Here is a 16,164-nt window from a genome sequence, read left to right as displayed (position 1 = left end):
CAAATTTTAAAATTTTAAAAAAAGATCTTTTGAAAAACAAAAGGTGGGTGGTGTGGATATGGCTCAGTGGTTAAGTGTCCCCAAGTTAGTTTAATCCCTGGTACAAAATAAAATACAAAATAAAAATAAAATATCAAAACATATTGCTCAGCTGGGCACAGTGCCACACTTATAATCCCAGAGGCTCAGGAGGCTGAGGCAGGAGGATTGTAGGTTCAAAGCCAGCCTTAGCAATGGCAAGGCACTAAGCAACTCAGTGAGACCCTAAAATACAAAATATGGTTGGGGATGTGGCTCAGTGGTTAAGTGCCCCTAAGTTCAATCCCTGGTACTCCCCCCAAAAAAACCAACAACAAAAAATAGTGCTCAATGTTATCTACTGTAATGTGCCTTACAGACAAAATGTATGTTGGATAAGCTTCATTTGGGTATTAGTTATGTTGTTGGTCATCAGTTCAATAATCATCATCAAATCAATAATAAATATTAAATATCTTTAAATAAAAACAGACATAAAGCAGGATATGATGGCACACACCTATTACCTCAGCTACTCCGGACGCTGAACCAGGAGGATCACAAGTTCAAGCACAGGGGCTGGGGATATAGCTCAGTTGGTAAAGTGCTTGAGTTCGATCCCCAGCACCAAAAAAACAAAACAAAACAAACAAACAAACAAAAAAAAAAAAACAAGTTCAAGCACAGCCTTAACAAGACCCTATCTTCAAATAGATAAATAAATAAGGGGTTATGGACATAGCTCAGAGGTAGAGCACATAACTTGAGATCCTGGGTTCAAGTCCCCCACTAAAAAAACAAACACACATAATACAAGTTCATATGTTGAATGGTTGACCAAAATGTGATTGGCAGCTGGCAAAAATGTAAGCCTGTGTTTCTCATAGGAACAATGGTTCAATACTCACCACATCTGGAATTTGTGGTGACTTTTTAGAATATAACTACTTAGGATAATAAGCACCAATTATACATACAAATACATGTACATATATACATATATATGCATATATTATATACATGTATATAATTGTGTGTGTGTAATAGTGAAAATTTGATGATTACTACAAGGATTTGTGCCACTGCTGAGAAGTTATTACATTTACCAAGAATCCTCTTAAACACAGCTAGCCCTCATAATAATCTGAATGGGATTATTTTAAGATGTTCAATAAGATTTTTAAAATCCAGGAATATAAAGGAAGGAATAAATATAAAAAGCAACCTTATAAGTGGCCCATACAGTCATCTTATCATAAAAAATTTCCACTCTTTCTGAGGTAAAAAAACCAAATTTTTGCTATTGATGCCACAGGAAACAGTGGAGAAGTTGGGCATAATGATTCATGACTATAAACCCAGAGACTCAGGAGGCTGCAGCAAGAGGATCCCAACTTTGAGGACAACCTAAGAAATGTAGTAAGACCCTTTCTCAAAATAATATAAAAAAGGTTGGGGATGTATCAGTGGTAGAGTGCCCCTTGGTTCAATCTCTAGTACCACCCCCAAAAATAATAATAATTATTTAAAAATTAATTAATTAAAAATTCCTGGGGAAAACAACTGGAGTTCAGGAATAAACAAATTGTGACCAGAAAAAAGAATGAAATTACAATATTATGGTGAAAGTTGGCCTGCCTTTAAAGTATCTCTGCCTAAAAATACAAGAATCCTAGCAGGGAACAGTGGCACATGCCTGTAACCCCAGCAACTTAGAGAGGGTGAGGCTGAAAGAGCCCAGCAAATTAGTGAGACATTACACAACTTAATGAAACCCTGTCTCAAAATTAAAAAATAAAAGGGCCAGCGATATAGCTCATTGGTAAAGCCCCCACCCCACCCCCCGTGGTTAAATCCCCAGTGTGTGTGAGAGACAAATACAGAAATAAGTAGCATGCTTGTTAAACAACACTCTGAGAAACCTCATTACTCTGAGTCACATCACATGACTAGATCAAGCATTGTTTCTACCCAACTGGAGCTCAGATTAGAGTCAAGAGAAGAGAGAAACTCTAATGAATTTAAAAAAAAAAAAATGGAACAAGCTGAGAGGAGCAAAGAGAAAAAGATGGAGCATTCAGCACCTGGGCTAAGACCTGAGGAGAGAGTAAAGTGAACAAGAGGGAAGTGGAAAAAATAAATAAATAAATACAAATAGATGAGAAGATGTCAAAGAAAGTAAATCCTCTCACACCAACCACTTCCTGCCTGGTCCACAGGGCCCAGGGCCTGGCATTTCTGTTCCTTTCTGATGCCCTTGAGGAGTAAGAGTTTTCCAGTGGCTTTATAGGCAAGTACTAAAATAATGCTAGTACCACTTAAGTCACTCATCACTAAAACATACATTTCTTGTCATCAGTGCCATAGCAAGAAAGATAAGAAGACTAAAATCAATTCTAAAATCATATGCATAACGCATCTTACCATCTTAATAATTGGGAGACATCTTCAACACTTCAAAAGTGGAGGAAGAGCAGATGGTGAGTACTATTTAATGAATGAGATCTACTTCAGTGAATTTTGTCTGTGATTGTTCAGTGTTATGAGGAGTCATTCACTTAATTACTAAACAAAGAGACTCTATTACCAAATTAATAAAGACAATTTTCTCCTCAAACTATTTCTGAATATATCATGGGATTTATATCTTTGCTAGTGAATTTCTGGGCTTTTTAAATTCAAATACATTACCCTAATTGAGCTTATCCTCTCCTCAGTCTTCAAAATGCATTTTAACTTGAAGAGCTTTGATGATCCATTTAAAATCTCCAGCCTAAAGCAATTTTTTTCATGGATGTCTGTGTGGATATATGGCTATACTCTGGGCATTACAAAGAAAATAAGTGATAAAAACATATCAATCATGTGGGCATTTACACAGCTACTTAAAAGGCCATGTACCATCTCTCCTCACTTCCTTGCCTTTCACTCTTCCCACCATCCACCATCCTTGTCCATCAGCCCATATCCCACATACTCAATTCTCCAAGTCTTGAGTCATCCATTACTTACTCAGGGATATCTTTCACCCCAACCTTACCAGTCAGGCCTATCACCATCTATCCAAGTTGGCGACCTATGCTGTGTTCACAAATTCTGATTATTCCAATAACTTAAGAAAACGGTAAAAGAAAGCATGCAAACACTTAGAAGTACCTTTTTAAAATCTAGGGACAGCTCTGTGACCTTAGGGGTCCATGGAAAGAAAGAGAGCCACTAAGATTCTTTATTCTTATATAGGGGACACACAAGGGGAGGTTCCATGGGACATTCTATCCCAAAAAGGGCAAAGGGGTAGGATTACCAAGGAACAGGTGGGTATAACTCAACCCTACCGGGTGAAGTCCACTCTTGGAGCCACACCTCACTATTTGAGCCAGGGTAAAAGTCCAATGTATTGTGGGGTGCAATAACTGTTCAGTACCCCTTTACTCAGGACTTAAAGGTGTGTACATAGCTCCTGTTCACAGTGGCTTCCAACACAGGCCAACAGTACCCACACTTTTCTTCAGAAGCTTAAGTCTATACTAACAAAACTGTGATTAGGTAATTAATGATTTTGCTCACATTCAAGCCTACAATCCTGGAAGCTCAAGTTTTATTCACCCAGCAGCCCTCTGTACTGAATGCAGGTGTTGACACACAGTAAGCACTCCATATCTTTTAAATTGATAAGTACTTACTGAATATTTTTGAATATTCAAAAATATTCAAAATGCACATAGGAACACAGCAAATGAGCAAAACAGACAGAAAGCCCAGGCCCTGTCTTCTCACACCTTATCCTTCAGAAAGAGAACAGACAAAAAACTAACATGTAATTACAACTCTGAGGAAAAATTTCACTATCATTCTTACTTACTCCTGAACGTAAATAAAAAATTATTGTTTTTCTTGGAGTTTTATTTATTTGGTACATCATTTATCCCTCCTATTTTCTGTTCCTCATATTAATAAATTTCAACTGGCCAAAACAAAGCCAGACACATTCAAGCTGTTGGAGAGAGACTATGTGATAACCTGGCTTGAAAGCCCACCGGCCAGCAAATGTCTGAAGAAGCCTTACAACCTAAAAAACAGGTCAAGAGTTCTAAACAATATTTTCTTGGCACTATGGTTAATTATAGAACAATTATTTTGGTAGAGTTTGCTTAAATGAGTGGGCAATTATCAGCCCATGGTTGAGATAACACAAGGAAAACTACTTTAAAAATTCTTCCAACATGGGCTGGGGATGTGGCTCAAGCGATAGCGCGCTCGTCTGGCATGCGTGCGGCCCGGGTTTGATCCTCAGCACCACATACAAACAAAGATGTTGTGTCCGCCGAGAACTAAAAAATAAATATTAAAAAGTCTCTCTCTCTCTCTCTCTCTCTCCCCCCCCCTCTCACTCTCTCTTTAAAAAAAATATTAAAAAAAATTCTTCCAACATATATATTTTTAAAGGGGTATACAGATTATGAAATCTAGCTTCCACTAATGCTACTAATATTTTTACTACTAAAAGCATTACTTTTCACAATTTTTACTGACTCATTATCATAACAGTTTCAGCAAATATTAACATTAGAAAAATAGTCTAAGTTTAAAATTTTTTCAAAATTGTATATATAGGTGGTTCTCTAATCAAGTATCTGACATGTCTTATGATCTTAAAAGAAAAATGTTCATATCAGTATACACTGCTTACTATGACCAAGAACTCAGTGTGTTTCATTAAATCCTCACAATAATATTGTCAAGGAAATATCATCTTGGGGTTTAGATGAAGTGCTCAGACCCAAGAATATCATGGGATCTTTCAGGATTAATCCACCTCTGCAGTGGGTGCCTGGTCAATGACATTTGGAAAATGGCCTATCACACTGTGAATGAAATAAAGGTAAGAAACAGGAATCAGCAGTATTAGAACAGAGGGTATTCTCTTTGAAACACTTTGTAGTAAACATTTCAATGGACATTAGGTTCCTATTATGGTCTGAATCATCAACATTTATAAACTGAAATTCTAATCCCCAGTTCCACAGAATGTGGCTGTATTTGGAGCTAAGGTTTTAAAAGGGTAATTATGTTAAAATGAGTTCATTAGGGTGGACTCTAATCCAATACAGGGAGTGTGATTCATTATAATATGAGGAAATTTAGACACAGTTACAGAGGAAGACTGGAAGAATACAGCCACCTGCAAGCCAAGGAGAGAGGACTCTAAAGAAACCAACCCTGCTCACACCTTGATTTCCTCCACTTCTGACCTCTGAAATTTAAAAAAATAAAAATCTATTGTTTAAGCCACCCAGTCTGTGACACTCTGCTCTGGCAGCCCTAGCAAACTAATACCATTCCTAAATCACGAGAGCCTGCTACATTCCTCAGAGCTGACAATCAGGAACAGTGGCATAGCTCACCCACGCCATTTTAAGACTGTCAATGACATTTGTTCAAATAAATTTATGTTCCCATCACCCTAGGCAAGAACAAAAATTTGTACATTAATATGTAGAGAATCAGTAGGAGGGAAACAGGAGTGAAAGAGAGTTTAAGCACAGGCATTTTATTCCCTTTCTCCTCTCCCCACCCCACAAAGATAAGATGTTCCCATGGGTAAATGCCCCCAAAGTGATTTGCTCAGTTCTGAAACACAGCTCCTTCGGGCCAGTCTAACTCTCAGCAAAAGTGTTAGTAGGGCACATGGAGAGGATGGGATGATCCTTGAAAATAAGAATGACAGGGAAAACAAGAAGAGAAAGACGAGGCTCAAGGGCAAGAAGCTGGGGGCGGAATGACACAGAGAGGGCAGTAGAGGGAAAGAAAGAACAACAGAGGGCCCTGAAAAGAATTTTTGCTTCCTGTTGGCTCCCTTTCTTCAGAAACAAACCTGTTAAGTGATGTGACAAGGTTGGGGGCAAGGGTGAGATCTGAGGATTGGGTTAGAAATTTAAAGATTTTCCGTGCCTTTCTTTCCTTTTCTATATTTTCTTTCTATAGTTCGCTCTACTCCCCTCCCCTCCCTCTTCCAAAACATCCCCCACAGGTACTTTCACTGCTTGTCAACCTCCTATTCTAGGACAAAAGAAAAGCAAGGAAACAAGGAAGAAAAGGACATATAAACAGGTTGACCACAGATGCCGGGACATTCACTGCATCATAAATTTGGAAGTCACTAATTTATATTTGTACTCTGCTGATAGGAGACTTCTTTGGGGTTGTCTGTCAAGTCCAAACCCTCCTGCTCTGACTGCTACTCCCACCTCAGGGGGGTGGGCCTATGAAGCACTTGAGGTGACCAGGAAAAGCCTTTGGAAAAGCTAGGCCAATAAGTCTCTTTTCCAGGAGTCTGAATCAAACTCACTATTCAATTCTTTTTGATTGCTGGTCAGTCTCCACTGATTACAGATGTTGATTTGAGGCACAAGGGTGCAATTCCATTAAAGAAAGATTTTTTTTTCCTATATGCACAAAAATAGAAAAAGCCCAAAAAAGAAAAGAACGATGGGGCTGGGGCTCAGTGTGAGGCACTGGGTTCAATTCTCAACACCATATACACATAAGTAAAAAATAAATAAAATAAAATAAAGGTCAACAACTAAAAAAATATATTTAAAAAAAAGAAAAGAATGAAGGAGATGTATAGGGAGAGGTGGTAGTTAGAGACCCACTCCAAGAAAATAATCTCAGATCCTGTACAATATCCACTTCCAACTTTGGTCCCTTGGATTCCTTATAAAAAATTTGTTTTTGCTTAACCTGATAGGTTTGAATCACAAAGAGAGTCTTGATAAAATAGTGGTATTTAATTTACTAAGAACCTTCAGGTATGTTATCTCATTTGGCACACAATACACTACAGAAATAAAACAGTTACTTTTACTCTTGTACAGCTTAAGAAGTAGAGACCCTTACACTTTGAGGTCTGTCTTCCTGGTACCCAGTCACAACTTTGAAAGGAAGTCCAGGTTCTCTAGAAGAGGGAGAAGGACCCAGTGAGATGCCCTGTGTGATGAGACCCATAGACAGGCCACATGAAGGCAAACCAAAGCAATCTGGGCAAACCCATGGCTGCTGCATGAAGAACCCCAATCAACAGAAGAGAAAAGAAGAATAGAAGAGTCACTTAATCAGACCACAGAATCATGAGACATTATACGTTGTTGTTCTTTTTGAGCCATAGCTTTGGGATGGCTTATTATATAACAACAAATGAAACGGGTAAGTTCCCCTCTATCACAAAGCTAATAAATGGAGCTTGAATCCTGGTCTCCTGACTGATTGCAGTGATTTATTCACTGCTCCAAGATGTGACTGAAATTAAAGAAAACTAACTCAGAAGTTTCATACGTGTCATTTAAATAATAGAAAATGAATTTTAGCTCAGAACATCCAGCTGTGAAATTATCCTGTCAGCATGTAAATGAATTAAAATATATGTATGTAAATGTGGACAGGTAGAAGAGTGTCATTAAAATACTTAGCCTGGTTACAGAATGACTAAATGCTTTTCTCCTCTATGTTGAAAGAATTTTTTTTTTAACCTACCAAAGACAGAATATACAACAATGCTCAAAGCAGTTTTATTTCTAATAGAGGGAGAAAAAAGAAGAAACAATTTAATTACCCAATGACAGGAAAAAGGACAAATCATGATATCTTCATATAATAGGGAAAATACGGAATTCCAATTTCATACATGAACATGAATAAATCTCAAAAATAAACAATAAAAGTAAAAGAACAGCCAGGCATAATGGCACATACCTGTAATCCTAGCTACTCAGCAGGCTGAGGCAAGAGGACCACAAATTCAGGCCAGCCTCAGCAACTTAATGAGACCCTGACTCAAAATGAAAAAAGGGATGCAGATGTAACTCAGTGGTAGAACACTTGCCTAACAACGTCCCCAGTACAACAATGGCAGGGGGTAAGGTGAGAGGTGAAGAACATGAATAGCTTAATGTCCTTTATATAAAATCTCCAAAATACAAAAGTTAGCAACATATTTTTTTGAGAGAGAGAGAGAGAGAGAATTTTTAATATTTACTTTTTAGTTCTCGGTGGACACAACATCTTTGTTTGTATGTGGTACTGAGAACCCGGGCCGCACGCATGCTAGGCGAGCGCGCTACCGCTTGAGCCACTCCCCAGCCCCAGCAACATAGTTTTTAAGACTTAACATATAATAAAAGCAATAGTGAAAATCAAAGGAATAAGAACAAAATTCAAGATAGTGGGCTCTTGCCAGAATGGTAGTGTACACCTATAATTCTAGCTACTCAGGAGGCTAAAGCAGGAGGATCACAAGTCTGAGACCAGCCTCAGAAATTTAGTGAGCTCTTGTCCCAAAACAAAAAATAAAAGGTGTTCAGGATGTAGCTTAATGATAGAACCCCCACTTCTGGGTTTAATCCCCAGGACCCCACACACACACACACACACACACACACACACACAAAAGATAGTAGGTTTTCTTCAAGAAAAGAACACACCTAAGAAAGACACAGAGAAGGCTCCAAAGACACTAGTCATGCTTCATTTCTTACTTTGTATGGTATATATACATGTGTATTTGTAAAGATGACCTTAGGCCTTAGCCTAAGCAACTCCATTTTAAAACTCCACTTTGAAACCTGCAGTCTCACCAGGCACGCCTACGGAGCCCTCCAATATGATCATCATGCATAGTCCTGACATAAACAAGTCACTTATCCCCTCCCTGACAAGCTCAGAGTGAAGTCTCTGTCATGTTGCCCTTGCCCTGATAAGGAGAAAAGGCAAGAAAATCAGGGTGGGGACCCCTAGACCAGATGCTTAACCACAGGGCAAATTACTTCACCAAGAAATCCTGTGGCAGCTGATAGGGATTGAAAAGGTGGTTTAGTATAAATGATGGAGCAAATGAAGAGACATTCAGTCAGCCAACACTGATGCCCCCCTGCTGGAGAGCCTGATGAGGACCTGGACTGACATCCCAACTCTTCTCATCGTTTGCCTGATCCTCTGCATCTTCCTCACTGCTCTCAAACTCTACAGCCACATCTTGACCCTGGTGAGAAATGCAACTTCTCCCTACAACCCACTCTTCAACCAGCTGTCAGCTCTACCCCAGGAGAAAACTGCCATGGTCCCTTACCTGATCACTGTGGTCTGAGTGAGTCTGCATCTGCTGGACTTAGAGCCTAAGGCTTGAGACATTAGATCTGGCACTTGAGATTAGCATGCAGAGGGAATGTCCATCATGAGCCTGTCATGATTAAGAGTGCTTGCAGTGTTTAGAATTAATCTAGAATTATTTGCTGTGGATTGATTATGTCTATTGCAGTGCCTAGCATTAAGGATAGTCATTTTCTTGATTAAGAGCCTATTGTATTGAGTGATTTGAGTGAATAAATCATTGAAAGGACAGAAATACGTGGACATTCTTTATTTCTCCCCCTTGACTGTGTAAGTCGCACCTTTGCCCATTTTAACAGTATTTTACAGCATTTATAAAATATTTAATAAAAAAACCAAATCTTAAATCACAATCAAAGAATTTGGCAAAGAAAAATTAGACTGTCCCTGGAAATATATGTGCTTTCTAATTAACAAAAATAAACCTAGCTTCCAAATACATAATAATTTTACTTTAAAAGAATAAAAGCCAGGTTCAATGTCGCACACCTATAATCCCAGCTATTCAGGAGGCTGAGGCAGGAGGATCATGATTTCAAAGCCAGCCTCAGCAACTTAGCAAAGCACTAAGCAACTCAGTGTCTCTAAATAAAATATAAAAAAAAAAAAAGGGCTGGGGATACGGCTCAATGGTTAAATGCCCCCGAGTTCAATCCCTGGTACCCAAATAAATAAATAAGGTACGTTACAGAGATACGTAGTACCTCTATTACACAGCAATAATGGCAAAGCCTCCTATAGTTCACAGCACATATTAAAGTTGATACCAAAGTTAAAATAGATATTTGAATATATTGCTTAAAATATTTCATTTAGCCTTTTTTATACACCCACCTATGACACTTATATTTTCTCTTTTATTTATTTATTTTTTAATTTTTTTATTAGTTGTTCAAAACATTACATAGCTCTTGACATATCATATTTCATACATTTGATTCAAGTGGGTTACGAACTCCCATTTTTACCCCGTATACAGATTGCAGAATCACATTGGTTACACATCCACGTTTTTACATACTGCCATACTAGTGTCTGTTGTATTCTGCTGCCTTTCCTATCCTCTATTAACACTTATATTTTCTCACAAACAAAATTCCCTCTGAACCCAAGAAACAGGTTCCTGCCTTTCCAGGTGAAGCCCTGGTGAATGGCCTAAAGTTTCCCTAAAAAGACCACACTGCGTACTGAGAGACCCATTCTCTCCCCTGGCTAGAGATGACTGTATCAGGAATAGGCAGCTGACCCAAAGCAGCTAATCACAGGCTGCTGCCTCCCTACTTCTCCAGATTTATTCCTACTATTTTCTCCCTTGAAGTCAATGTACTTGCTACATCTTTCCCGCACAGAACCCATTACAATTCTCTATTATATATTTATTTCAGTGATTTATGTCTTTCCTAAATTTAGCTCCATGAGGGTAGTGAAGGGTCAGTTTGTTCATTATGTCACACCAACTACCATAATCCCTGAGACTTAGTAGGTATTCTATGAGTTTTTTTTTTTTAAACCAAAAGAATGAAAGCCTCCATTTCTCTATCTCCTTTTCTTTAAGGCTTTATTTTTATTTCATTAAACTTACATAGAAATACCCACGTTGAACACTCAAAATCTACTCATGTAACCTCAAAAAGGAAAATGTCACAGAATGCCACATTAAATTTGCAAGTTTAAGATTATAGAAACATACCTGAATGAAGTTGAATTTTCCCAATAACACCTTCTACCAATCCCAAACAAATGGGATTCCAGGCAAGAAGTAGATCAGTAGCTAAAATAAAATAAGAAGCAGTCATGAGAACATATCACCAGAAAAATAAACAATATATTTAACAGTATATTTAAAAAGGATCGATGTTCCCAAAAAAGCAGTTATAAACATCCAGCACTGAATTCATTATCATAAAGCAATTTGTACAAAGCATTAAATCTGAGGCCTGAATAAGGCTTCTGATACTAGGAGAGTTACAATGGGAGAATTGACTTGAAAAATACTACCCAGATGGAATGCAGTATCTTGGCGCCCTACAGTGGAGGAAAGAGGCTGCTACAAGAGGGCAAACACAAGGAACTGCTCAGTCCTATAACACAGATCCAGTCCCAGTTCCAAAGATAAGGCCTGGAAAACCACCATAGCACTGTCTACTTACTGAATTCTACTCTGCTAAAAACTTTCTCCAAAGGTGCTTACACCAAGCAAAGAAAGTCACTGCTCTTTTATACAACTTCTAAAGCATAAACACTTATTGAGTGCTCCCATGTGCTGGGTATCTCCATCAGGGTTCTTCATCTGAACCAGAAAACAGATCTCAATGATTTAGGTGACTGTGTTCTCATTTCTCTCATATGAGAATGCAATATCATGTAACTGGTACCATTCTACATGCACAGGAGAGAAGCAAATTCATTACACACAAAGGATGCCTAAGGATGACGGGAACCCATGTTGCAAAAGGCTGTTATGTACATGGTGAGAAATGTTACATCTGTGGTAGTTAGCTCAACAGCTGGAAAATATTAGCAAGAAAACAATATTTCTCTTTGTAGAAAGTTAAAATTGCACTTCATTTATTACCATTTATTTTACCAAATAAATTTTAGTTTTATTTTAGCAAAACTAATACTTGATCTGTAATTCACAAGACAATCATACATTTATTTTTTTTTTTGAAATCTTTTTTTTTTTTTAGAGAGAGTGAGAGAGGAGAGAGAGAGAGAGAGAGAGTTTTTAATATTTATTTTTTAGTTCTCGGCGGACACAACATCTTTGTTGGTATGTGGTGCTGAGGATCGAACCCGGGCCGCACGCATGCCAGGCGAGCGCGCTACCGCTTGAGCCACATCCCCAGCCCAACAATCATACATTTAAAAGCTAATTTAGTCTCCGAATTTGTTTGAACTTTGACTACTGTATCTTGAATGTCTTTATTGTTACATTCAATAAGAGGCAAAAAAGTTGACTTCAGTGGGTTTTTTAAATTTTTTTTTTTTAGTTGTTGATAGACCCCTATTTTTATCTATTTATATGCAGTGTTGAGAATCAAACCCAGTGCCTCACACATGCCAGGCAAGTGCACCACCACTGAGCCACAGCCACAGCCCCACAACTTCACTGTTTTTTGTTTTGTTTTGTTTTGTTTTTTTGGTTAAAGAATTGATTTTTTAAAGTTGTTACATATATATTTTCATGTTCAATCCATAAACTTTATGAGTTAGGTATGAGGAGTCCCACTTCACATATGAGGAAATATATACTTTCAAAACTAACAGGGTAAAGTCAAACAAAGGATGGGGGCACTCTACAAAAGCAAGGTCTTCCTGAGTCAGGGCTGTGTTCCAAACCAACCTGCTACAGTGCCACACTCAGAAACTTCAAGACATTTTAAGTAACATTACAGAAATTATCATTCCACTCCTCTCCACACCACTCAGAGAAATTTATTTTGCTATATTTCGGATCACATGGTTTGTATGCCAACCCACAATACTATGAACACAGTATTATAATGTTATAAGTATTATTTCACAAATACAGTATTTTCTCAGTTCTTTGAAATAGTCTTCAAATTGGAATTTCATGGTGTCATAACTTTACTCTTAAGAAAGTATTACCTCAATCTTAGGCATTTAAGTGATTGCAAGTTTTACCCCTGTTACAGAAACACTATGTTAAATAATTAATTTTACGCAGATATGTTATTTTCCTCCCTAATTAACAGCTTTTTTTTTTTTTAATTTAAAATATTTTATTTTATGTTATTTTATTTTATTTAAAGAGAGAGGAGAGAGAGAGAGAGAATTTTTTTTTAAAGAGAGAGAGAGAGAGGAGAGAGAGAATTTTTAATATTTATTTTTTAGTTCTCGGGGGACACAACATCTTTGTTGGTATGTGGTGCTGAGGATCGAACCCGGGCCGCACGCATGCCAGGCGAGCGCGCTACCGCTTGAGCCACATCCCCAGCCCCCTAATTAACAGCTTTAGGACAGATTACTAGGAATGAAATTAGTAGGTCAAAACATTTTAAAAAAATGTAAAGTTCTCAAATATTACCTAATTGCTTTCTACAAATGTTATACCAAGTTGTATCTTCAAAAAGCATATAAAAATGCTTGTTTTAAAGTACTCTGGTCAAAACTTTTAAATTTTGCTAATTTGGTGGAATCCACCACTTAAAATGATGTTCATTTTCTTTCTGTTGCTGGTAAGATTAAATATTTAACTATAAGATTGCTTATGTTTTTTTCTTCTACTATGATTCCCTTGTCCATATCTTCTAATAATTTTTCTTTATATTTCTTTTGACTCAAAAGTTCTTTGTATATTCAGGACTTCAGGAGAAAAAGATATAAAAAGCCAGAAGCAAACATGAGAGTCAGAAAAAGATATGAAGATGATATGCTGCTGATATGAATGACAGAGGAAGAAACTATGAGCCAAAGAATGTAGGCAGTCTCTTTAAGCTTAAAAGGGAAAACAAAGAGCTATAAATGAAAAAAGACATTTATCCAAAAAGATTAATAAAAATTGACAAAATTAGTAAGATTTGGGCAAAGAAAAGGAGAATAATGGAGTCACTAAAACCATCTTGTGGCCAATATGCTGAGGTCAGAGGGGAGAAATAAAACAAATCTAACCCCTTGAAAATATCATGGAGTCTCTGAATAAAGCAACTCTAAAATCACCTTGTTTGGTTTTCTTACTATGTAATAAAATTATGATAATAAAATTATGTAAAGGAAAAAAGACTTCAAATCCTTGACATGTTTGCAAATATGTTCCATTTTAATTTTTTATGGAAATCTACCATTTTCATTATTTTTAGGCTTAAAGAGGTATTTGTTAATTGATATCAAGTATCTATTTTTCTCATGTGTATGCATGGCAGTGTGTGTATGCAAGTGCTGGGGATTGAACTCAGGGCCTCACACATGCTGAACAACACTCCACCACTGAGCTATATCCCAGAACTTACTGCTTTTATCCGTTATTTTTTAAATATTTAACTTTTAACTCCAATAGTGAGCCAGAACCCCTGTATCAGACAGGCCACGTCTCAATGTCTGTCAACACAGATACTCGTGCTAAGGAAAGAACTCAAGATCTCCTAATGGTGCCACTCTGATCTTCAACAGTTATAAGAGCTCTAGGAATAGGAAGGAGGAATAAAAAGTTAGAGCCAAAGTAGTGGGGAAAAGTCACACAGAAATAGATCTTCAGGCATAATAAGGAAAGCAGCAAGAATAATAATGCAGAGAAAAGTATAGGATTTTTTCTGAAATTTGTCCCATCATTAGGAGAACACATACCAAATACTTACCAGGAACCAAACACTGTATCAGGCAAAGATGATAGAAAAATAAAAGAATGAACGATCTAGATAACAGAAGACCAGCAGACACAGTAGAGACTTGATTTCATAAGACTATAAACTGAGGCCAATTATGGTAATGAATCTGAACTTTCTGGCAAGCAGATAGTGACATAAATAAAACAAGATTACAAGCAGGGATTATATCTCAGATGGCATAATGATCCTCACCTGAAAGTCAGAGTTTTCAACTGTTTGAGGTCCATCATATGAAATACTTTGTATATCATGACCTAGTAAACACATACACATCCATACCTATGTACCAGAAACAAAGTTTCATGAAATGATACTTGAAAAGAAGTAAAGACTGGAAGCAGGGAAAAATAGCTGGGTTATTATTGCAAAATCTGGGCTTGCAAGGACATGAAAGGTCACAAAAAATGAGTTTGGGAAATGGGTTGTCAGTGGGTGAAGAATGCCGAAGAGGAGATTAACATAAAACTCCTCAAAGGAAGCTATGGGAAGGTCAGGAAGAGAGCAAATATCTTAAAGATGACTCTGAAACATGCATTGTCTCCTGAGTGGGTGAAGACACAGGCAAGAAGAACAAGAGGAAGCAGGGCAGAAAGGACAGGGTCTACAGCAGCTGAAGGAAAATAAAGGTGAGAATCTCCTAATTCAATGGCCTTTTTGCATCTTTGGCATTTTGAACCATGTAAAAACATCAACCATTCAAAAACATAAGATTTTAATTTTAAAAAGTAAACATCCATGCTGTAGTCTAATGATTAAAAATAAATCACTGATGATGTCTGGGATCCAGAATAAAAACCATTGAAACCCACTAAGACTGAGTTCATGATGGAATGGTCAAGGAAAAATGTCTAGATATAAAATGAGGGGAGACACTGAAGGAGGAAAAGAAAGCAGAGGCATGGTGGCACATGCCTGTAAGCCAGCCGCTGAGGAGGCCCAGCTGTGGTGGAAGCCAGCCTCAGCAATTTTTTTTAAATTTTTTTTATGTTACCTTGAGTTATAATTGTCTGCTTAATGTAATTTTAAGCCTCGGCAATTTCGCAAGACCCTGCCTCAAAAAAACAAAACAAAAAAGTTCTGGGGATGTTGCTCAGTGGTTAAGCATCCTTGGGTTCAATCCCTGGTACTACAAAAAAAGAAAAAAAAAAGAAAAAGAAAGAAAGAAAGCAGGCAGAGATGATGAAATTAAAAGTACAGGTGTAAAATCTAACCTTGAAATAGAGGAAAGATGTTCTTTTTTTTTCTCCTAAGTCTGGAAGATAGACTAAATATAGAAATAGAGAAGAGAAGCAGATGAACATATCAGATGGCCTTGACTCAGTAAAATTAGGAGTCAAAGTCATCTTTGTTTTATCAAGGGTAAGGACAGAATGGTGACAGGACCCTGGAGGCTTGGTAAGAGGGAAGTTGGAAAGTCAGTTTGTAAATATTTAATGTGTGCTTATATACATGTATTTTTAAGCTGTTTTCAAGAATGTGTTATTAAGTCATTAATGTGTCATTAAGTCAGTCATGGTGGCACACACCTGTAATACCAGCTACTCAGGAGATTGAGGGAAGAGGATAACAAGTTCAAGACCAGTGTGGGCACCTTAGTGAGACCGTCTCAAAATAAAAAGGGCTGGGGGTATAC

At 37.4% G+C, this 16,164-nt stretch overlaps 1 protein-coding gene across 7 annotated transcripts in view; it reads right to left on the bottom strand.

Annotated features, from left to right (window-relative positions):
• Positions 1-16,164, bottom strand: part of INPP5F (inositol polyphosphate-5-phosphatase F) — an 84,176-nt gene that overhangs the window by 51,019 nt on the left and 16,993 nt on the right. For all 7 annotated transcript variants that reach the window (XR_014018988.1, XR_014018989.1, XM_081268073.1 and 4 more), the window contains exon 2: positions 10,874-10,954. Coding sequence is in view for 5 of the 7 variants with exons in the window: in XM_081268073.1 (XP_081124199.1) it covers positions 10,874-10,954 (81 nt within the window). In the remaining 2 variants the exon portion in view is untranslated. The remainder of the gene's footprint in view (positions 1-10,873; positions 10,955-16,164) is intronic.

This window comes from Spermophilus citellus (genome assembly GCF_964194105.1).
Source record: "Spermophilus citellus genome assembly, chromosome: 15".
In the NCBI taxonomy this organism is placed as follows: domain Eukaryota; kingdom Metazoa; phylum Chordata; class Mammalia; order Rodentia; family Sciuridae; genus Spermophilus; species Spermophilus citellus.
The sequence above is the reverse complement of the archived record's forward strand: the minus strand, read 5'-3'. Positions and strand labels throughout refer to the sequence as shown.